At 40.8% G+C, this 21,440-nt stretch overlaps 1 protein-coding gene across 1 annotated transcript in view; it reads right to left on the bottom strand.

Annotated features, from left to right (window-relative positions):
• Window positions 1–231: 231 nt before the first annotated feature.
• LOC308125541 (protein kinase C-binding protein NELL1-like) overlaps window positions 232–21,440 on the bottom strand; it is a 430,629-nt gene continuing 409,420 nt past the window's right edge. Inside the window, exons 17-20 of the mRNA XM_080489392.1 lie at window positions 15,922–16,115; window positions 3,569–3,745; window positions 3,141–3,365; window positions 232–1,507 (exon numbers count right to left, since the gene is read on the bottom strand). Of these exons, the coding sequence (XP_080345518.1) occupies window positions 1,457–1,507; window positions 3,141–3,365; window positions 3,569–3,745; window positions 15,922–16,115 (647 nt within the window). The 3' untranslated portion in view covers window positions 232–1,456. The remainder of the gene's footprint in view (window positions 1,508–3,140; window positions 3,366–3,568; window positions 3,746–15,921; window positions 16,116–21,440) is intronic.

Below are 21,440 nucleotides of genomic sequence, written 5' to 3' on the forward strand. Positions count from 1 at the left end.
TTAATCATCAGCTCTGGCTGGGCTGGCCTGCAGGGATTTGTGTGCACCGTCACACCACTTTCACAGGGTTTTTGATACCATGACCTTTGTTGTGACGAGTGAGCATCCAGCAGTCATCCTCATCAGAGAGGAAACAGTGAAGCTGAGGGGAAGGTGTTGGAAAATACAAGCGTTGATGTCTCAGAAGGGCGGGCAAAAACAAAGAAACAGCGATGTCCCACTTCAGAGTTTGGCTACGGTGGTTTATTCAAGGTCGTGTTTACACGAGAACAATTATTGGATCGCTCAGTGTCTGGCACATGCTAGAAATGTGTCTTCACATGTGATCCGGATGATGGTGTTGAATTTGTACACTTTGTTGTTATTGTAGTTGATCTACATGCCCATGTGCAGAAAAACTTTGACTGCACTCGTAGTGCACATCTACATCTTCTGAGAAATTGCCTTTTTCTGGTTTCAAAAATATAAAAATCTGGAAGCCCACTAAAGGAATAGCTTTAGTAGCAGGGACATGCAACGATGTTGTCATGTAAATAAACAACCAAAGGTCAATGAAAGTTTGCTATTTCTGCTTGAAAGCGTTTTGTAACCAGGACCTAAAGTTTGGCTTTATGATGAACTGAAGACTGAAAGAAGGGTTATTATTGTGGTGAACTACTTTGTGTAACGCTCCTTCTAACTACAACTGAAACCACTGATCTCAACGCCCCTAAGCTCCACTATTGGAATATTGAAATTTGAAATCAATAATGGATTGAGCATCAGCTATGAATGAAAATATGGATTAAATAATTTAGGATCAATGATTCAACACAATGTATCCAAACTAAGATATGCTCCATTAATCTGTTTGATACCTCTGCATGTGTCGACATTTCTATTCATTTATTTTACATTCATCCCAATCTTTCTCAACAACTTTATTTCTACATCGTCGTCCTCCTCAAGCCTGCGATGAGGCGAAACAGACAGATGGAGCGACTCAACATCGACTGTGCGTCTCTGGTTTTGGGGTTTGAGACACTCGAGAGGGGTTCCTTAAGACGTTTAGTTGGATGGGGTGACGTACAAAGACAGACACACAACACAGTGACAGCGGTGACAGCAAGCATGGCGCATGGCAAGCAGGAGTCCTCCTGAGCCACACACAGACACACACCCACTGGTTGTGGACAGAGTTACAGCGTGAAAACACGGAACACCCGAGTCTGTCCAGTGTGTGGGTCAGTGTGTTCTTCGGTGCACACACCGGCATGCACATATGCGTGTGTGTGTGTGTGTGTGTGTGTGTGTGTGTGTGTGTGTGTGTGTGTGTGTGTGTGTGTGTGTGTGTGAGAGCCTGTCTTATGAATCCAGGGGAAGAATCATCAGCAGGATTGTGGTTGTCCCATAGTGAAAGGACGGGAGGAGGAAGGTGGGAGGAGGAAGAGGAGGAGCAGGAGGAGGATGGAAGAGTTCAGTTGTTCTGAAGGCAGTCGAGATCTACTGAACAGCAAACATTTCCGTTCTGAACAAGGCAGCGTAACGAGACAGGAGAGAAGAGAAAGAAAGCATTAAATATAAAACAGTGAGTTGTAATTATATGAAACAGTAACTCAGATCAGAAATCACACGATTTTATACGGAGAGAGTTCTGGACAGCGACTTCTCAACAGTGTCATAAAAAGTGATAACTGGTCATTCAGTTGCATTATCTGCTATATTTTTGGGGATATCTGTCTTTGTGATTTATGTTGCCACTTTAACACTCTGGAGCTGGACAGCATTTTGGAAGTGTGGCTCTACGCAATGACAAATTCGAGAAACTGAAGAGCAATATCTCTCTCCCAAAACAGGGTCCAAGTTAGTCTGGCTACCGAACAGCTTTCGCTGTCACATTTTTCATTGGGACTATTTACCACTAAAATACAAGGGGTTTCAGAGGCTTATGTCTCAAAATCACAGCCGTAAACTGTCAAGACATGTTTTGTACAACCAACCAGATCTGAAAGAAGCTTTTCCAGCTTGTTGGAGCTGAAAAACTTTGACTAAAACACTAATGTTCCAAGACATGTTCTGATTTTATGAGTAATACATTCAGTGACCTTCTGCTCAAGTTTGTAAAGCAGTTTACAGCTTACCCAGAGGTTTGTATTTGTGATTAGAATCATATTTATCTGACAGACTCAAGTCAGTGCTGAATTTTCAATGCGTTACTTTGACATATGTGTTCCACAGGGTTCTGTATGGGGACCACTTAATTTCCCCCTCATACATAGTTCATGTAGGCTTATTAAGAGGGCTTGTGTTTATTTGTTCGTCTATGGAACTGGAAAAGTAACAGCCAGTTCATCTATCTTGAAACTGGTGTCAGATACATAAAGGCCTTATAGTTACAATGGATGGCATCACTTTCATTTACTGTGCCTCAACCAGGAACGTCAGAGCTATCTTTGACCATTATTACTCCATTGGCACCAGGACTCGCCATGAAAATACATGCACCTATGCATCTGCCACATAAGTTTGTTAATTCTAAACCCACTATCATATATTTTTTTCATTCTCGGGGGTTCCTAATAACTCTTTTCAAAGTCTGCCGAACATCCCTTCTTATTTGACGTCTTCGTAAAATCCAGAATTATCTCTGAAATGATCCTGGTGACGTACAAAAATCTTAACAGCCAAACTTAGTGGAAGTTTCGTGAGTTACGAAAAGTCCAATCCAAGGTTAGGGCTCTGAACATTCAAGCTTCTTTCTAGTTTAGTTTAGAATTTCAGTTCGGGGTGGTAACACTCTTTACAGATTGCCCTGAAGTATTTTCTCTGTTATGTGTCTGTGGGTTTACAATACCAAACCACCTTATTTAATGCTCTACTGTAGTCAGTGCTCTCTCCTTTTTATCCTATCTTTCTGTACTTTCCTGCACTTCTGTTCTGTGGAACCGAACGTTACTTATCTGGGATTTCTGACCTCATTTACCTGCACTATTATTACTGATTACTGTTATTTTCTGTCATGCTGTTTGGTCTCTTCACTATCATCTAAAGGCAACTGGAAAAACACCCAGCTCTTTAAAAGAAGTCATGTGAAAATCTTATTTTGTGAACAATAGTTATTGTTTGTCTGTTTGAAAAAATGGGCTGCAGCGTTGACCTACCTTACACTTGCAGGTGGTGCAGGGTGATTTGGGCATATGCCATGTGTCTCCACTGAGGCGGGCGATGCCTGCGGGGTCCTTACATGTCTGCCGGATGTCATATGACAGGTTTTCAGCCTGGCAGGGGTCTGTGACGCAGCGTGGGCAACACTCGCCCTTCGCCACTGCCGTGTACTCGCACATCAACACGGGGCAACCGAGAGGCCAGCAGTCGATATCCCCCTCCTGCAGGGACACGGTGTGTAACAGTGCATGTGTGTTTCTCTGTAAATGTTTGGTTCGAATGCCCCTACACACCCAGGGACAAACAGTAGTTTTGTCCTTCATACGGTGTCAACAAGGCTGTTTTGCCACAGTCTAAACTGTTATATACTTTCACTCCTTTATGTTTGCCTACATGGTTTTTTGGTATTTTGGTATGTACTGACCATGCAGCGGCACTGCTGGCAGCCGTCCAGCCAAGACGCGCCGCTGGGGTAGAGTTTGCGTCCACTTTTGTCCAGACATTGACTGTTGGGCCTATTGTCACAGCCAGGACAGCAGAATAGATCCTCATCTGGGTCTTGGCATTCGCAGGGTCTCCTCCTGCAATACGTCTGTCCGTCCTGCACGAGACAAGACACAGCGGTCAGAAATCATTGCAAGATTTAAGATTGTGGCAACGCCAGGCTGCAGATTGCAAGCTGCAAAAAAAAGAAAAAGTAAAATGGTTCTGTTTATGCAAAAAGAAAATATGGTGCAATATAAATATAAATAACTACATTTAGTAGAGGTAGTGCTTTTTTTTTCATTCTTTTTGACAAACAAAGTTCAGAATGTGATGACATTTTACCCAATATAATTCAAGAGGGCCATGATAGACCTTTTAAGATTATATCATCTGGAATGGTAAGTTTCGGCAGCTGTAGACCTTGCAACATGATCTAAACTGCACATTTAATATTAAACGTTGCTATTGAAGATACCAAAACCATTGCAGCCAACAGACAGCTGGCCACTGCTGTAAAGAAGACAGAAAATACTTAATAGCCTATTTAAATTCAGCAAAATACTACAGAGTTTGGAAGAAACTAATTCAACAATTTCTTTTGTAAATATAACAGGCATAAGAAGTGTGTTGGCTCGCACTGCAACCTCACAGCAGGTTTGATTTTAAATATTTTGAGGTAGAGTGTGCGTGTTCAGTCTGTTAAGTCCCCTGCCTTCAATTTACAATCCTAAAATGTACTTTTGAGGCTAATTGGTGACTGTAAATTATTCTTAATGTGAGGACATAGTGTGTCTCTTACATACTCCATGGATAAGTCAGTCAGTCAGTCAGTAATTAAGCAAGTAAATAAATAAATAAATAAGTAAGTAAGTAAATATACAGGTACATCATTCTTTTGAATGATGAGGTCTGCGGAGTCTTGGACATGACGAGACGGTCGTACCACTTGTCCAAGTAGGCTTGACGGTCTTCTGTTGTTTCTTCTTCCAGCGTTGTGGGTGAGCTTAATTTCCCTTTTGTTTCTTTGTTTGTTTTGTTTTTCTTCCCGTCAGACGGTAAAGTATGTATTACAAGCTGGATGCCGCCATGTTGGATTGCACTCGATGACGTCCCACTCGAATAACTCACTGTGCATGTCTCACCTCTGGAAGCATAGCCACATTTGTATCCCATGTCTAGGATTGGTCTGTGCCTGGTCGCTCTTGATGCGCTGACTCCAGCCTCAGTCCACCCCCTTGTGAAGCTCCCCCAAATTCTTCAAAGCATTTTGCTTGACAATCCTCTCCAGGCTGCGCTCATCCCTTTTGCTGCTGCACCTTTTCCTCCCACTCAACTTTCTCTGAACATGCTTGGATCCAGCACTCTGTGAACAACCAGCTTCTTGAGCAAGGACCTTTAGTGGAGGGTGTCAATGACTGTCTTCTGGACATCTGTTAAGTCAGCAGTCTTCCCCACAATTGTGTAGCCTACTGACCCACACTTAAGGCCTTGCATACTCCCTTTTTGAAGCCATAAGAACAAGAAGAAAATTTGGCAGTGACGTCAGTCAGCTGCTGAAAAAAAGCTGTTTTGACTGGACTGTTCATACCCGCAGGCCACGCCCCCTCACAGCAGGCCACGCCCCCTCGCAGCAGCCACACGTCTGTGATGCGGTGTTTAAACTTTTCAACTGCACAGTTTATTTCTCGCCTCCAGTGCTTTCAGAAATACATTTCTCTGAACTGTTTCTGTAATAAAAGAGAGTTTTTGTCCAAGCGCGATGTTGGTCCGGTTTTAACTACAGGAGCTGACAGCCGTTCGTGATGCGTTCAGGTGCATCACGTAAGCCTGCACGCCGACATTTTAACGAGCTGCGGCGCTCGTACAGTAGCGATGTTACAAGCTAAATATGATTAAAATATGACTGATAGTCATTAGCGAACTGGAACACGCATGTGCAGCACACGGCAGAGCAGAAGATTCGGCAGTGCGGCTGGTGTTGGTCTAACACTTCCCGAACATCTTTAGTGCCAAACTTGTGGAGATACGGGGTCGTTGATGCAACTTATTCGTGGCTAACAGTGAATGAAGCACGCGTGTGATGAGGCGTGACGTGTAAAAGAACGGGTTTGCACGCTCCCCCCGGTCACGGAGTCCCTGGCTCACCATCTTTACCTGGAGGAAACTTCTACGGTCCATTTTTACTCTGTCGTGGCCCCAGGATGATAATGTAATGGAGATGTAAAAATGTTACATAAAATGGCTGTTAAAAAATGTATGAGGCCTATAAAATCACTCTGCATACCATTAAAAGGGCAATCCACAGCCAATGTTTTATCGGCGCATATTGTCCCGCTACAGTAACTGCTCGGTCCCCGGGTGTCAGCACTGATGGCCTTGGTCTTTACAGTTACCGCCCTGGACTTGCTGGGAAATTACAGCCAATTGAACCACACTGGCAGGATGTGCGACGGCAGACTGTTCAGTTTAATGCCAAGAATAAGATCAGGCCGGCGTGCCAAGACGACGCCTTCGTACAAGTATTGAAACTCTTTTATTAGAGTTTTCTTGACAACAACTTTATGATGGCAGTTTTTAACTAACAGACATTTTGTTTGAGGAGACAAGGAGATAGTCACCGTTAAGTTGAAGTAACTTACTTCTAGAACCTTCAAATACAAGAAAACGTTGACAGGCAAATTATTTCCTTTAAGCTTTTCATTTATTTATTTTTTTAAATCCTAAGTGTGTTTTACATTCTTGTTCATACATTATTACCTATGTCTTTAAGTTATTAAAGTTACCTAAGTTATTTTCTAATCAAATCTTTATTAAATATTAATTACAATACAGCAACAAATTTTTCTCAATATTAGCACCACTATAGAGGGCTGAGAGATAAGCTGACATGTGTTTTGCATCACTTTTTCTTTTTTTTAATTCACTTTTTATTGTCGTTTTTTCAGAAAATGTAACAGAAATACAAACAATAACGGAACAAACAGCAGGGTAAGATCTATCTCTCAAATAATATCTCACAAATACATCAATATATGCTCATGCCATATTAATTCTGTCTTTTACGGTAGAGTTTGAGGTTGCCCTCTCCCCCCCCTCCCATGGAGGCATGTTGTTACTACACAAAATCAGGCCTGACAATTAAAACATAGATGAGCCATTTTGACCAAATTTCAAAAAGCTGTTTTTGAACATGACTTTTATGAGCATTTAAAAAAATAATAATAAAGTTTTTCACATTTTATTCATCTTCATTTTTCTTTTATTTGGCTTCAATTCATCACTTCACCATCTGTGCCGCAGCATCTCGTCCTTGTAAATGTACATATGCAACCGTCACACAGTTGGCAAATGAGTTCACACATTTTCCCATCAACTTTGTTTGTTAAAGCCGATCTTTGCGTAGAAAGTGGCGTACATTTTTCTGTTCACACGCAACATTTAGAATTCACAGACTCGATTCACTGCCTGTTAGTATCCAGCAGACCTCCCATATCTGACTCAACTCCTGGGCCCTGTACTACGGCGCTGGATTTTCTCATATCGAGATATCTTCAAGGATTAACCCTGGGTTTTCCGTACTGCGACGCTCATTCTCACCCCGGTAACTACCCAGTTACATTCTCGATAACCGTGCAGAGCTCCGACTCCCGACCAATCAGATCTCTTGTAAAATGACCTGCCCATTCATAAATGATGGTGATTGATGCACTGTTTCATTTCAATTCAGCTTCATTTATATAGCACCAAATACAACACAGTTTCAGTGCTGAGCTGCAGCGGAGAGATGAGAAAGTATTCAGAGCAATCTTTTTGACATAATAAAATAAATCCCTGTCACTGAGGCTTTGAAGGATGTTTTTGTTCTTGTACGTGACTTGTTCCAAGTCTGTTTAGCTTCAGGAAGGTTGATCTGGAATAATGAGCTTAATAATAATGCTCACATTGACAGAACTGGAGAAACATGAATGTATGCAGTGCAGAACTACTCCTGTCGTCATGGTGATGAATTAATATTCCAATACAAAACACACTGACACGGGGGGAACTGGATGGAAAATATAAACTAAAAAAAGAGCAATGAGGAAGTTTAGCCCAGCACGATTCTGCTTTAATAAAGTGAAACTGAGTGATCACAGTGCCGACAGCTTATATTGTCCGATGAATTAATCTGGTATAACCTCACCAAGTCAGCACTAACAAGTCAGGAATGTTCTGGCTTTGGCTGCAGCAGCAGTGTTGCTTTTAGCTGCTGGATGTGTTTTAATCCTTCATATTCTCAGAGAATAACTGCTCCTTCAGTAATCTGTAAACTGCGCTGCAGAGTTTCTGCGTGTGTGTGATTGGTCAGACGCTGCAGACTCCGCCCCTTTCATGTGAACGCGCACACGGAGGTTTGGATTGAACCAGCGAGTTCATAACCTGCTTGGTAGTAACAGTGATCAGGATCCAAAGTGTCTGGATAAGTCAACCCAGGAAATAGAGATCCTGGTTTGATGGCGAGGATGAAAACAAGTAGGACCACAGAGCCAGGAGTCTTCCTGAACACTGAACTCCAGTTTAAGCCTCTGTTCTCATATCTTTACAGATCAGGTGTATTTTTAACCCAACAACGCTCGCCCTTACCTCCGTTAGTAATTGACAAAATATGTTCCGGAGCTCGTAGCAAAGCTGCCACTTCAACGTCCTCAGTAAAACACGAGAAGCAAACTAAAGATTTAAGGTGTTTTGAATTAAAGTGTCATAACTCACGACAAGCACCGTACCGTTTGCTTTGGTTTACTCGCTGTTCTTAGTGGGCTAAAACCAAAAACGTCCTTGTGGCGGAATTGAAATTTTATGAGCCGATAACACATCATCAAAACCGCCGCTTTCAGCTGTCATTTGAGTCCATAACCCTCCCACGGCCTCCCAAATCTAATCTCAGTCACTCAGCTTTTCTTTCCCAAAGACAAACCTGATCAATATCTGTTTCCTGCCGCCGCTCTGCACGCCAACCGACTCAATTCGACTCCCGAGCACGGAAAAGACTCGTTAGGCTGCCACAAATATTTGTCAGATTGTAATGCGGGCTAATCACAAACAGATGGGAGCACAGAGGGTTTTTTTTCCCCCACTCACCTGAGGTCAATTTCTTTTTTTTACGTTTACCATTTTGTATGTTTGTTTTCCCCCACAGCCTTTCATAGAGATGATTGGAAAATCTGTTCTTGAGAGTCAATTATACAACGACAGATCTGCAGTCTTGATGTTCACTTGGGACTTATATCTTCAGAGAACTGCCGTGTCGCATCATGTAGAGTTCATTACACCCTTATGTGAAATCTCTAATATACTTTTGAAAGTAAACAAAAGTAAAAATGAATTAATAGCCAATTTCTTTCATATTAACATCAAATCCCCCGTGTTCTGCTGCACCGACAGCAAGCCTTACTGCTGTTGTGAGAGTATTTGCATTTGGCTTTACTCGCGCACCTGGAGTTTCATCCCTCAGACCCGCCCACTTTACCTCACGGCCTATTAAAATCATGTAATTATAATTTACAAAATGTGAAGTTCATGGGCTATTCCGTAAAGCCTTGTAATTCAGTGTATTTTTCAAAAATATTTCCATTTCATTGCAACTAAGGGTTGCTTCCTAATGAAAATTTAGTTCAACACAAGTTCACCATTATACAATACATCTTTTTTTGTTTTTTTAATAATTTCAGAATCTATATTTCAAATAAGTGTTAACAGATATCCAAACCTTAAAAATGAAACAAAAACATAAAATATTAGATTCATAATATAGAATTAAAAAATGAACTTTCTTATAACAATATCATATGTTTTTCAAAGAAACATGACCGACTCTGGAACATTAATAAACCCTGAGCAGTGCACTGGTCTCTGCCACTTTGTTTATGACAATATCATTTTCCACAGACATGAGGATTTCTTCCACAAGTTTTTAATGAAATGTACCATTGAGAAACTTCTCATATAATAGAAGTACTGCTTGATTGTTCACACACTGTTCCAACAGCTCAGCTGTTCCTTCCATAGTGACGAGAGAAATCCCCTCATCACCACTGGTTCTGCTTCTCACACTAAATCACTTTTTTAAAAATGTTCTAAATTCTCAGCACAAATCTCCCTTTTTACAAAGTTCAGCTCAGTTTCATTAATGTAGAGCTGAATCATCTAGAATCACAGGGCATTTCTCATATGAAGCAGGTCTCCATCCTACTCTTCATTATATTGAATATAATAATCTGATCTATCCTGAGATCAGTCCGACCTGCTTGGTGCTGCTGGATCTGCTTTCTGAGGAACCAAAAGACAAGGTTTCCCGTTGCATCATACTATTATTCAAATTCTATAATTTCATGTTATGTGACACAGCGCTACAGAATTCATTGACTTGATAATCAAATTGAACAGTGGTTTGGAGGCAAAGTTAAACATCTCACCCGTTCCATCGTCATTTGTTGTTTCTAACCGTGAAGCTGGTTTTAATAAAAAAAGTTGCCCATCTTCGCACATTTTATTGCATCTGTTTCCAGAGTTTCTTCTTTTTTAATTCTAGCCTTCTCTGCTGCACCTTCTTCTTTCTATCTATCATTCAAACCCACTGAACAAGTGCACGGACGTGTTACGTCATCAGGGTGCGTCTGCAAAAAAGAAGCTGAGAGTGGTAAACTTTAAATAAAGTTCAAGAAGCTGCCAGTGGAGGGAGGCGGGGGCGGCCCAGGAACAGCGGAAACAGCATGCGATCAACCCAGTGCTGTGAAAAAAAAAGTGAATGCCGGCCCGAGAGGCCCAAACATCAGACCGGCCCACTGGGAATTGTCCCGGTCCTCCCAATGAGCCACTCCGGGCCTGCCCCCGGTTCAAGTCCAGGTTTGGAAGCCTTTCTGAGTGGACTTTATCCTCTGTGTTTCCCTGGGTACTGCCTCCAGGACTTCTGTCAAAAATCCAAACTCAAATGTTTGGCGTTAACTGACGACTACAAAGACAGAAGTAGGTGTTCCTGATGATGGACTGGCAACCTGTCCAGGATGGATCCTGCCTTCGCCCAGAGAGAGCTGCTATTGGCTCCCTCCCACTGAGACCCCGTTTACGCGACAAGTCCTTTATTCAGTGAAAAGAGAAAATGTTTGTTGCATTTTCGGGGTTTGTTTACATGACAACAGGGTTCGCCACTGAAAACGTAACATTTTGAAAAAGCACTGACTCCATCTCCGTGGAAAGTATTACTGAAATGCTTCGCATGCGCATCACAACCTTCATAAATATTTCTTCTGCACATCCATGAGTAGATGGACAATAACAACAACATTAGAGTGTCATGACTCCCAGTTCATGTTCTCCTGGGACTTGGTAGTTTTATAGTTGACAGTCACCGTAACAACAATCCAACTTGGTCGTCTGTCCATACGAACGCCTGTCTACTCCCATTGTTAACGATTATAGTGATTTGTTCTCTGCGTGCATATGTGTGTGGTTTCATTCCAAAAACAAACAACAGAGCCCAACATGCCAACTTCATTATGTTCAGCTTCTGCTCTTTCACTGAAAACTGACATTGTTTTCAAAACATTGCTGTGCAAACGTGAAACTTTTCTGAAACAAAAACGCCAAAATGATGCGAATTTCACTTGAATTGTTGTGCAAATGGAACCTAAGATCCCAAGATACAAAACCTGGATAGATAAAATGGCTGCAACATCAGGGTATTTCAGATATGCAGTACTAATGTTGTGTTTCCAGATTTTAGCCATTGCTTTGGTGAGTCAAGTATAACCACAACTAATGTATGAATGAATGAATGAATGAATGAATGGTTTATTTCGGTTACAGTTTCAGTTCAGAAGTTGAATTTTGTGCATTCAGTTTATAGTGCTTGAAATTTCACGCACACTTCTTTTTTTTTTAAACAAAATCTGTAGCTGAAATGGGTCTCGGCTGAAGTCAAGGCTTATTTTTATTATTTCACAACAGAGATTTCCCCAATTTTAAGTTGTCACTCAGTCCATTCCATAAAATGACTCCCAGAAAGGAAACAAATCTATATTTAACATTGGTTCTCACACTACCTCTTTGGAATACACACAGTCCTCTGTAAGTATAATTATTTCCTCATAATAAAAAAAAAAAAAAGAATACCTTAGGGAAGACTTGTATTCTTCCCACCAAATGGAATTTCTAATGTTTTTAAGTCTGCAATATCTACAATATCTATGAACTATGAAACAGTGACACGGCTCTTTGAAAAAGCAGATGAACACAAGTCAAATACAATAAGATGCAGCTTTTGTAACACTAATATCCATCCAGTGTCTCATCATGTAGCTTTAAATAACAAAACAATGTTTTTAGAACTGGCTACAGCCAGTCTCTCTGGATTGTGAATGTTTCTACATGTCTGAGTCTGTGAGATGTGCTGATGAGCCCAGCACGTGTTCATTCAGCAAGTCAAAAGGTTTTTATTGGAATCCATACAAACTACTTAATTATTCCCATATACATTTTAACTGAATTGTGATGCATCGTTTATATTTCTCATTTCATTTTGTTCTATTCATTTTTATGATTAATCGGTCTGATAACTTATGATGCGATCTCAGTATGTATTAGTGATAAATGATTTTGTGCAACAAATTTGTATAGGTTGAACTTGTATATATATATTTATTCTAATAAATCGAATCTATTCTGTACTTTTGTACAATTTTGTAATTTTAATTGTTCACCATAATGTCACTATTTCACATTTTTTATGTTTTTTTTTTTTTTTGTGAAGATCACAACGGAAATATGTCTTATTTATGTTTTTTTGTGTCATCCTCTGGTCTTTTACGTCATCAAAATGATTAATATATATTTGGATGTTTTATTATGTGTGCACATGTAGAAAAATACAAATAAAGTCATTCATTCATTCATTCATTCATCTGTCAACATTAGTGTTACAACTGGAGCTGCTCCATTTAAAAGCCCCGGCGACCTCGGCTTTCCCTGCATGAACAGCCGGGATAAGGAAGCGCTACGAATGATGTGCAGAGAGTCAGAGGAGCAGCATGAGCAGACACACTCATGACTGGATAAAAGCTCGAATTGAAAATGGCTTTCTGTCAACATGGGCTCCAAAGAAGAAGTTTACAGCAACTTGGACAACACTGCCGGACAACTTTGCTTTTTGTACGATAAAAGGTGTGCGAAAGCAGTTTGAGGAGCGAAAAGCACGAAGTAAACCCTCCCGGACGAGCAACTACCATTAAAAGATTCCCTTTTTCTCAGCTTCACAGTCGAGGTGACAACAAGGGCAGCACTGACCAGTTTTGGTGCCCTAAGCTTTCCCTCGAACCACTTTCAGGGTAAATAAGCATTGTGAAAGGCCACAGGAGGCAAAAAAAAGATAAAAAGAAGTATCCATGCTGGACTCACAACTAACATTAAGTTGTCTGGTTCTGTCAACATGAGGATTACATTAAAAGACATTGCGACCTGGGCTACAATGCTGAGCAGGCTGGGAGATCTTAGGTTTCCTCGTAGCCACGGCTGAGGAAGTGGAAGGTTTTTCATGAAGCAGAGGAAAACGCTGCAAGCTAATATTATCTATTTCTGCCAACATGTGCTTCACAGCATGTTACAGCAATTTAGGCCGCAGCACCGAGCAGACCTGCAAAATGAAGTTTCCCGGCACTGAGGATGCTGTAACTAGGCCGGAGGATCAGCAAGCACTGATGGACTCAAGTTAGACCAGGAGCTAAGATAAAAAAATACAAGCAGACCATCTGCTTCCATCAAACAGGACCAAGTTGTGTATACACATGCACTGTAGTTTTGGTTTCGCTGTGGGAGTATCTGATGCACCTGCGATTACATTATGTTTATTATTTCTGCATTTTATTACTGCTTTCTATTCAGTCTCCCTGGTTGCACCTTGAGTTAAGTTTTAACCTGCATTGTGGGGGCGTTTGTAATTAAAATTAACTAAGCATATTGTGGAAGTTGCAATGACAGCTGGGGTGATAACCCTTGTAAATTGGAGCAACTAAAGAGGCTCCTATTAAAATGTTGTTTTGAATAAGATTTCAATGTACTTTCTTTTTTTTTTTTTGTGGAAAGAATGCCATTTTAATATTTCAATCAGTTTTGACTTAATTATGCACAATGATATTTATCTTCTACAGAAGTGTCATCATTCGTTATTTAAAAAGTAGTGAGTTTAGATTTACAAATTTTCTTTCATCCAGACGAGGTAATCAAATTTATGCTGCTTCACATACGGGCAGAGAGGTCCGTCACCGGTTGAACTTATATACAGCAAAATATCAAGTTTCAATCCCCCAGTTATTGCAACGCACATCAACAAGAATGAAAAGTTGAGCTTTTATGAACTCCGACAGCAGAAACGTGCAGCCATGAGATCTTCTCCTCACTGTGGCCGACTTCAGTAGCACAGTTACAATATGAGAAAAACAGAGGCGGCCATTTCAGCTCGCCGCACAGAAACATGTGCACGAAAATACAGCACTGAAACAAAACTGACTGCATCTTTTACAGCAGGACTCCGTTTGCTGAAATTAAAGTGGGAAAAGCAATCAGAAGAGAGAGTTAAAAAAAAAGATTCCTGTGTGATCTCTTTTTGTTTCATTTGCTCCTTTGTGCATTGCACTGTATTGGATCTCATCCTCTCTTCAATATTTGAGCCTTTTTCTATTTTAAATCTAGATACTAGTCCAGTTTCTGCTTCGGTTGTGATTGTCTTTTCCTGTTTGGACGTTATCAATCCTGTCTTTACGCTCCGACACTAAATGGACGGCAAAAGAACAGAAAGTTTTCTGTGACATCAGACATTTTACAAATAGTCTGATTTCCATGAAATTGCTCAATAGATTTGATCAATATCCTACAGAGGAGTTATTGCATGGTGCCATTTGTTTTTCCTTTCCTATTTGTTTTTTCACCCTCTATCATTAGATGATTGACAAACGCTATCCACCCCAAAAAGTAAAACTGATGCGTTGTTGATGGGGAAGTGACAGCTGAGGCCATTACAAGAGTAAGCTTGTCACATTTAAGTTAGTTATTATTGCAAATCAAGGGGTGCGTTCAAATTGTCCCTCCTATCTCCTTTTCTATCTACTTTTCCTTAACCCCAGGAAGTGTTTAAGTGGCGGCCATGATAAGGAGCGTTAGAATTCTCAATAAGCAAAGGAAAGGAGGCTCAATGCTTCAGTTAGAACCTCCTTTAGCCTAGGAAACATTGATGCTTCCTTTAGAACGTCCTTTAGCCTAGGAAACACTGATGCTTCCTTTAGAACCTCCTTTAGCCTAGGAACCACTGATGCTTCCTTTAGAACCTCCTTTAGCCTAGGAAACACTGATGCTTCCTTTAGAACCTCCTTTAGCCTAGGAAACACTGATGCTTCCTTTAGAACTTCCTTTAGCCTAGGAAACACTGATGCTTCCTTTACCAAAGGAGACCAGCTCATGTTCCCCCACAATTCCTTGTGGCGACAACATTTAAAGGAACCCGTTCATCCGAGCGTTCAGGGAAACTCGGGATGACGGAAATAGGGGCAAATCATGTGAGGTAAAGCAATAATCTGCCTTGAACAACTTTAAATCATGTAAAGCTATATCCCAACTAGCCTGTTCTCAGTTTGATTGGTTATTAATTCACCTGGCAGCTGTTTACCTTTAGTTCCTGGTCGCCTCTTTTCCTTTGACTTCCATTCAAACCTTGTGATATTTGAGATTATTTCAGCAGAGACACAGGGGAAAGTGGTAGAAATGCACTTTTTGTAGTCCATTTTGGGAAATATTTTGTTTTTTCACCGTCATTAACCTTCGCTGCAGTCGGATTATTATTACGTCACCGAGTGGAAGAACAGAATAGAAGTTCTTTATTGTCACTCTAAAGATGTTAAAACACAGAGTTGACAGTGAAATGTCGGGACAGCTACCTCAGTGACAGCATTGAAAAACACACACAAGGGTAGAAAATATAATACAGTGCGGTCGATTTGTCTCAACAACGTGATCGCCTTTCCCTAATCTCCTAACTCCTTTCCTTGGTTTCCATGGACGACATCACAGGGTTAAGGAAAGAAGATAGGAGGGATTCAGACGGACCCATTGTGTTTCATTTAGTTTGTACAATAATGTAGGTGCAAGAAATCAGAAGAAAAACATGAGAACTTGTTTTGATTAATGTGTGTGTGTGTGTGTGTGTGTGTGTGTGTGTGTGTGTGTGTGTGTGTGTGTGTGTGTGTGTGTGTGTGTGTGTGTGGCCTTCACCTTGCAGGAGCATATAGCGCAGCGGTCAAAGCCGGGTTTCCAGTCCTCTCCGTTGCGCCTGATTCCTTCCTCCTGCTGACAGTCGCCGCTGCAGCCTGGACCCGTCGTGCACACACAGTCGTAGCCCCCCGGGAGGTTCACACACACACTGTCGTTCCAGCAGGTGTGTGTCTGCAAACTGCATTCATCGATGTCTGGAGGACAGAGTAAACAGCAGTTAAGAAATGCTGACACATCAGGAGGAATATTTTCACGTCTTTTTTTGGGTGTGAAAATCAGGACCAAGCAAACATGGACCTGTATTTATTTATTTATTTATTTTTTCCATGTTAGGAAGTCATTAGGGCTAAAGGCACAATATGGTTGGGGTCAGGATTGAAACAATCAGTTTGGAAGGGAAATGCTGAGGTTTAATCCTTAGTATTTCCCATCAATTGGACGTGAAACATTGACAGTCAATGCCTATTGACCAAATCTCATCTTAAGTTTGAGGACCACAGAAAGGAGTTTGAGCTATTGGTGGGACGAAGGCTGCGTTTACACAATGTTTTCAAGTGAAAACTGAATCTTTTCTTTGCGTTTCGCCTGTCAGCTTACACAACAACGTTGTTCAGAACTTTTCAAACTCTCTGTGGTAATGGGGCCAAAGGCCATACCATAAGGACAGCCATAGTGAATAGTTGTTCTGCACATGCTCAGTCGATGGACAATAACAACAATGTCTGCCTCCAGAGTGCAATGATTCCCAGTCCATATTCTCCTGGAAGTTGGTAGTTTTAGAATTGACAATCACCTGTAACAGCAATTTTTTATAGTGTACTCTTTTCTTTTTGAGTGGTTTCATGACAAAAGAAAACAATAGCACCCACTAGTGGCCCTACATGAAAACAACATCATTTTCGGCATTCCTGTCATTACCTCCGCCAAGGAGGTTATAAAATCACCTGCATTTATTTGTCTGTTTTTGTTTTGAATTACCTTGTCCTTGTACAACATACGCACTTGTTAGTGCGGCATATATTATTTACAGTTATCACATTGATCCAAACACTTTCCAACTGTTGTTAGATTAAACCAGTCTGAGCAGCTCTATCCAGACAGTAACATGATAACATGAGGAACCCCGGGTTTCTCTAACCGCTGGCTTCCAGCCGGGCTCGTACTGGGCCCTGCGGTTCTTAGACTCTGCTGTCCGGCCGTTGGGTGAGGTGGTATTTGTCTGTCTGTTAACGAGATTTGTCAAAAATAAATGTGTGGATCTTCATGAAAATTAGTACACAGATTCATTTTGATCAAAGGTAGAACCCATTCCATTTTGGTGGGAAATAATGGCTAGAATGAACATTTTTCGCAATATATGTTCTTTCAAATTCTGAAATAAAATCACGTGATCACCAACCTAAATAAATGAATGAAGGCAGTTGATCTGGATGTGGAATGTGTATAATTTCCCTGTGTACATGTCTACACAGTCTCTGATTGCTCTTGTTTTAAATGTTTTAGCTTAAATGCTAAACTTTTCTGGAACGAAAAGGCAAAAACAATGCATTTTCACTTGAAACCTCGTGTAAACCGGGATTAAGTAAAGGATGAAGAAAATGTTGATTTAGACAAATACTATGGTAAAGTTTAGCGTAAGTCTGCAGTAAATGTATGTAAAATCCCGTGAAAATAACCGTATCTGTCTGTTGGTGAAGTGAAAATATATTTTTCTCAAAAAAAAAATCAACCACAAACCACATGACTACATATTTTGTTTTTGTTCTTTTGTGCCTGTAGACTCAACAAAGCCTAAAAACACAATCACATAGTGAAATGTGAACCTTTCATAACTCTGTGGCAGATATGAGACACATTCACTTTAAATAATTTTTCCCATTTCCTCACATTACTCAGCGAGCACCATTTCTAATCGCTCATGCTGTGCACAAATTAATATTTCAGGCCTGAAGACCTTGGAGTCATTCCTTTAAAATTAACAGCGCTGACTTATCGTGGTTTAAGATGCAGAATACACAAGTTGTTGTGGTCAGCTGGAGGGGAGAGTCACGTTTACAGCCATGCTTTTGTGTGATTCATTTTCATTTATGAGACTCATTCCCACAAATTGAGTAGCATCCTTTATGGCCACTATACACAGACAATTTGTAAAGGAAAGCAGATGGATTGAATTATTCATCCATCTTCTGAAGCAGTGGTTTCTCAAACCTTTCACAGTGTGTACCACCTGAGAAAATATCAAGCACTCCAAGTACCTCTGTATGTCTGAGCTGAACATGCAGTATTGAAGGCTTACCCTATTGGCTATGGACAGTTCACAATTCATTCAAGGTTCTGTATTATTTCAATAATTATCTTCCCCATCAAAAGTTTGGCTGAGAAGGTTATGTTTTCGTTGAGTGTGTTCATTTATTGTATGTATGTATGTATGTATGTATGTATGTATGTATGTATGTATGTATGTATTTTACCAACTTTTCGCAATAACTCCTAACCCAAATTGCATGACATTTTCTGGGATGATTTGTCATCATCCAAGGATCAATCGATTAGATTTTGGTACGTTAACGACTAACCGTTTCCGAATAAATCCCTTAAAACTGCAAAAAAGATTCCATACAAAGCGGATGAGAGAGGCACCTCATGGAGGAGATCAAAGGAGATAACCGTCTGTTGCCACGGAGACGCTCCCTGCTCAATGTTTCACTCAGTGATGTTGCTTCCTGATCTACCTAGTTAGCATCCATATGAGCCAACGGCTATCAGGCCGGCAACGCAAATAAATGTGGAGTTGGCGAAGGTCTGCCGAGTGTAATTCTAGTTTTATATTTTTTCAAATACATTTTCATTTGAAAAATATCGATGACTGTCTCCCACGTACCACTAGAAGGACCTTGTGTATTGAGAATCACCATTCTATAGTACTTTAACAATATTTATACTCTCATAGACAGTTATGGACTATTTCAGTGTCACTGATTAGCCTAAAATACATTTTGCAATATGTAAAACCTTGATGTGGGAAATGGAGTTTTATTATTTTAGCGAGGCGGTAGTTCGCTGATATCTGGACTTAATCAGCAAGCAGCTTGTATTTAAACATTAAGGAATTTTCAAATGGCCTTTTCTCTTTGTGCACTTTATACTACAGGCCAAGGTGTTTTTTTTAAAAAATCCATCTGCTGGAGTGTTCCAAGGACTTACCCATGGAAAAAGGACAGAACATTAAACCCACGGTTTGCTGCAACAAGTGGATGAATTCCAAGAACTTAGATTAGATCAGATATGCCATAATTCATCTCACAGTGGAGAAATGCAGTGTTGTCAACAGCAACAGTACGCACAGAGACACGTACATCCTAAACAGAGAAATTGCCTGTAAAAGAAAGCTGTGCAAACAGAGTTTTAATATATCCACCTTAAAAGAAACGCTGTGAACTGTCACAAAGACTGATTATTTTGTAAATTAAAAATTGAGAGTGAAGTGACCTGCAGACAAGTATTTTGTATTTCTGTTGCTTTACGTGTTCATTTTTTAATCACAATGTAAAGTAAAAAATAAAACGAGGCATTGATTATTCACTAAATGAGTTCTGAGAAGAAGCTTTGAAACCCAAGATTGTAAATAACAATAATAAATAAATAAAAAAATAAAAAAAACATTTATTGCGACTTTATGGAATCTGTGTTTCAAATAAGCAAATCCAAATAGGACTAAAACATTATACTAAATCTAAAAGAGGGACTTGCTTATCTGGGTGTTGTGTTATAATTTAATTTCTGGTTAAGGAGAACTCTGCACACAATATAATGTGAGTCAAATAAATTGTTACCATTGGTGACTTGGTGCCTATCCACTTTTCAATATATACGTATATATGTTATTTTTTGTTATTGCTTTGTGCTGCTCCTTACAAACCCAGTCACTGGTCCTAAGTAGCTGTATTCATCTAAAGTGATACATATGGGAGGAAAAGAGCGTATCCGGAGAAATCCAGAAAACATGCAAGGTACGTCCGAATTGTCCCTCCGAACTCCTTAACTATCGACTTCTCCTCAACCCCAAGTGTTTTGTGTGGCGGCCATGATAAGGACGGTCCGAATTCTCAATATGCAAAGGAAAGGAGGCTCGTTGTTTCCTTTAGAACCTCCTTTAGCTTAGGAACCACTGATGCGTCCTTTCGTAAAGGAGACCAGCGCATGTTCCCCCACAATTCCTTGCGCCGACAACATTTAAAGGGACCCACTCATCCAAGCGTTCAGGGAAACTCATGATGTCGGAAAAAGGAGGAGATCATGTAAGTTACCAAAGCAATAATCTGCCTTGAACAACTTTAAATCATATAAAACCCAAATGAACTTTTTCTGGTCCATTTTCGGAAACTTGTAGTTCTTTCCCCACCATGGCTGACGTCTAACTTGCGCCGCCGTCACATTATTATGACGCCACTAAAGCCCCGTTTCCACAGTGCCCCTTGGTACCGGTGCCGGTCAGGTGGGGGTTGACTATCCGTAACCAGACCCGTATCAGTGCTGCGTTTCCATTACACGGGGAACGGTTTGAAATGTAGACGGGATTATGAACGGTTGCGTAATCATGCAGGATGTGACGCCATAACAGGAGGACATTTTCAAAAAAGTTTCCTGATTGCTGCAGAAGAACTGATTGGAAATGGCTGCTTGCTGGGAGAACAGCGGTTGTCACGGACCAATGAGCAGACGGAAGTGTTGAAGCTCCTCCCCCTCATATCTGGCACATTGTGCCTGGTACCCCAAGTGGAGGGGTAGCGAGAAATGGTTACCAATGGTACCGGTTGGAAACGGTTCTGAGTCAGTGGAAACGCACAACAACCGGTTCCGACCTGACCTGTACCAGCACCGAGGGGCACTGTGGAAACGAGGCTTAAGTGAAAGTGCGGCCCGAATGATCGCCTTTCACTAACTCCTTTAGGAAGCCTCCTAACACCTTTCCTTAACCCCGTGATGTCATCCATGGGGCTAAGGTAAAGTCCATAGATAAGGAGATAGGAGGGACAATTCGGACGTACCCGCAATCTCCACTCAGACTCAAACCCATGACATGTTGCCATGAAGCAAGACTGCTAACAACTACACCACCATCCCAAGTTTGATAATAGCAGACAAAATATATGCAGCATTTTTTGCCCTATTTTTCACCTCATTCCTCTACATCAGGAGTCTCAAACTCAAGGCCTAGGGGACAATTGCGCAAGATGATATTTTGTGGACCCCACCTTGATATGAAAGTACAATATTAGTGGACCAGCGAGGGGAGTTGACCTTGGCCATCGTCGGAGCTAGGCTAGGCTAGGCTACACCAGCTTCATGCACTCCATGCTTGAAACAACAGCACAGCCACACTGGTGTGAAATGCATCAACCACATCAACTTCAAGCACAGGAGATTCTGTGGTGTTTAAGAGGAAAAGGATTGAATCAAACTATCACCAACTTTCAATTATTAGCAAGCCACATAAAAGAAAAAATAAGCTTAGCTTT

Source organism: Lipophrys pholis (genome assembly GCF_963383615.2).
Source record: "Lipophrys pholis genome assembly, chromosome: 2".
NCBI classification, from domain to species: domain Eukaryota; kingdom Metazoa; phylum Chordata; class Actinopteri; order Blenniiformes; family Blenniidae; genus Lipophrys; species Lipophrys pholis.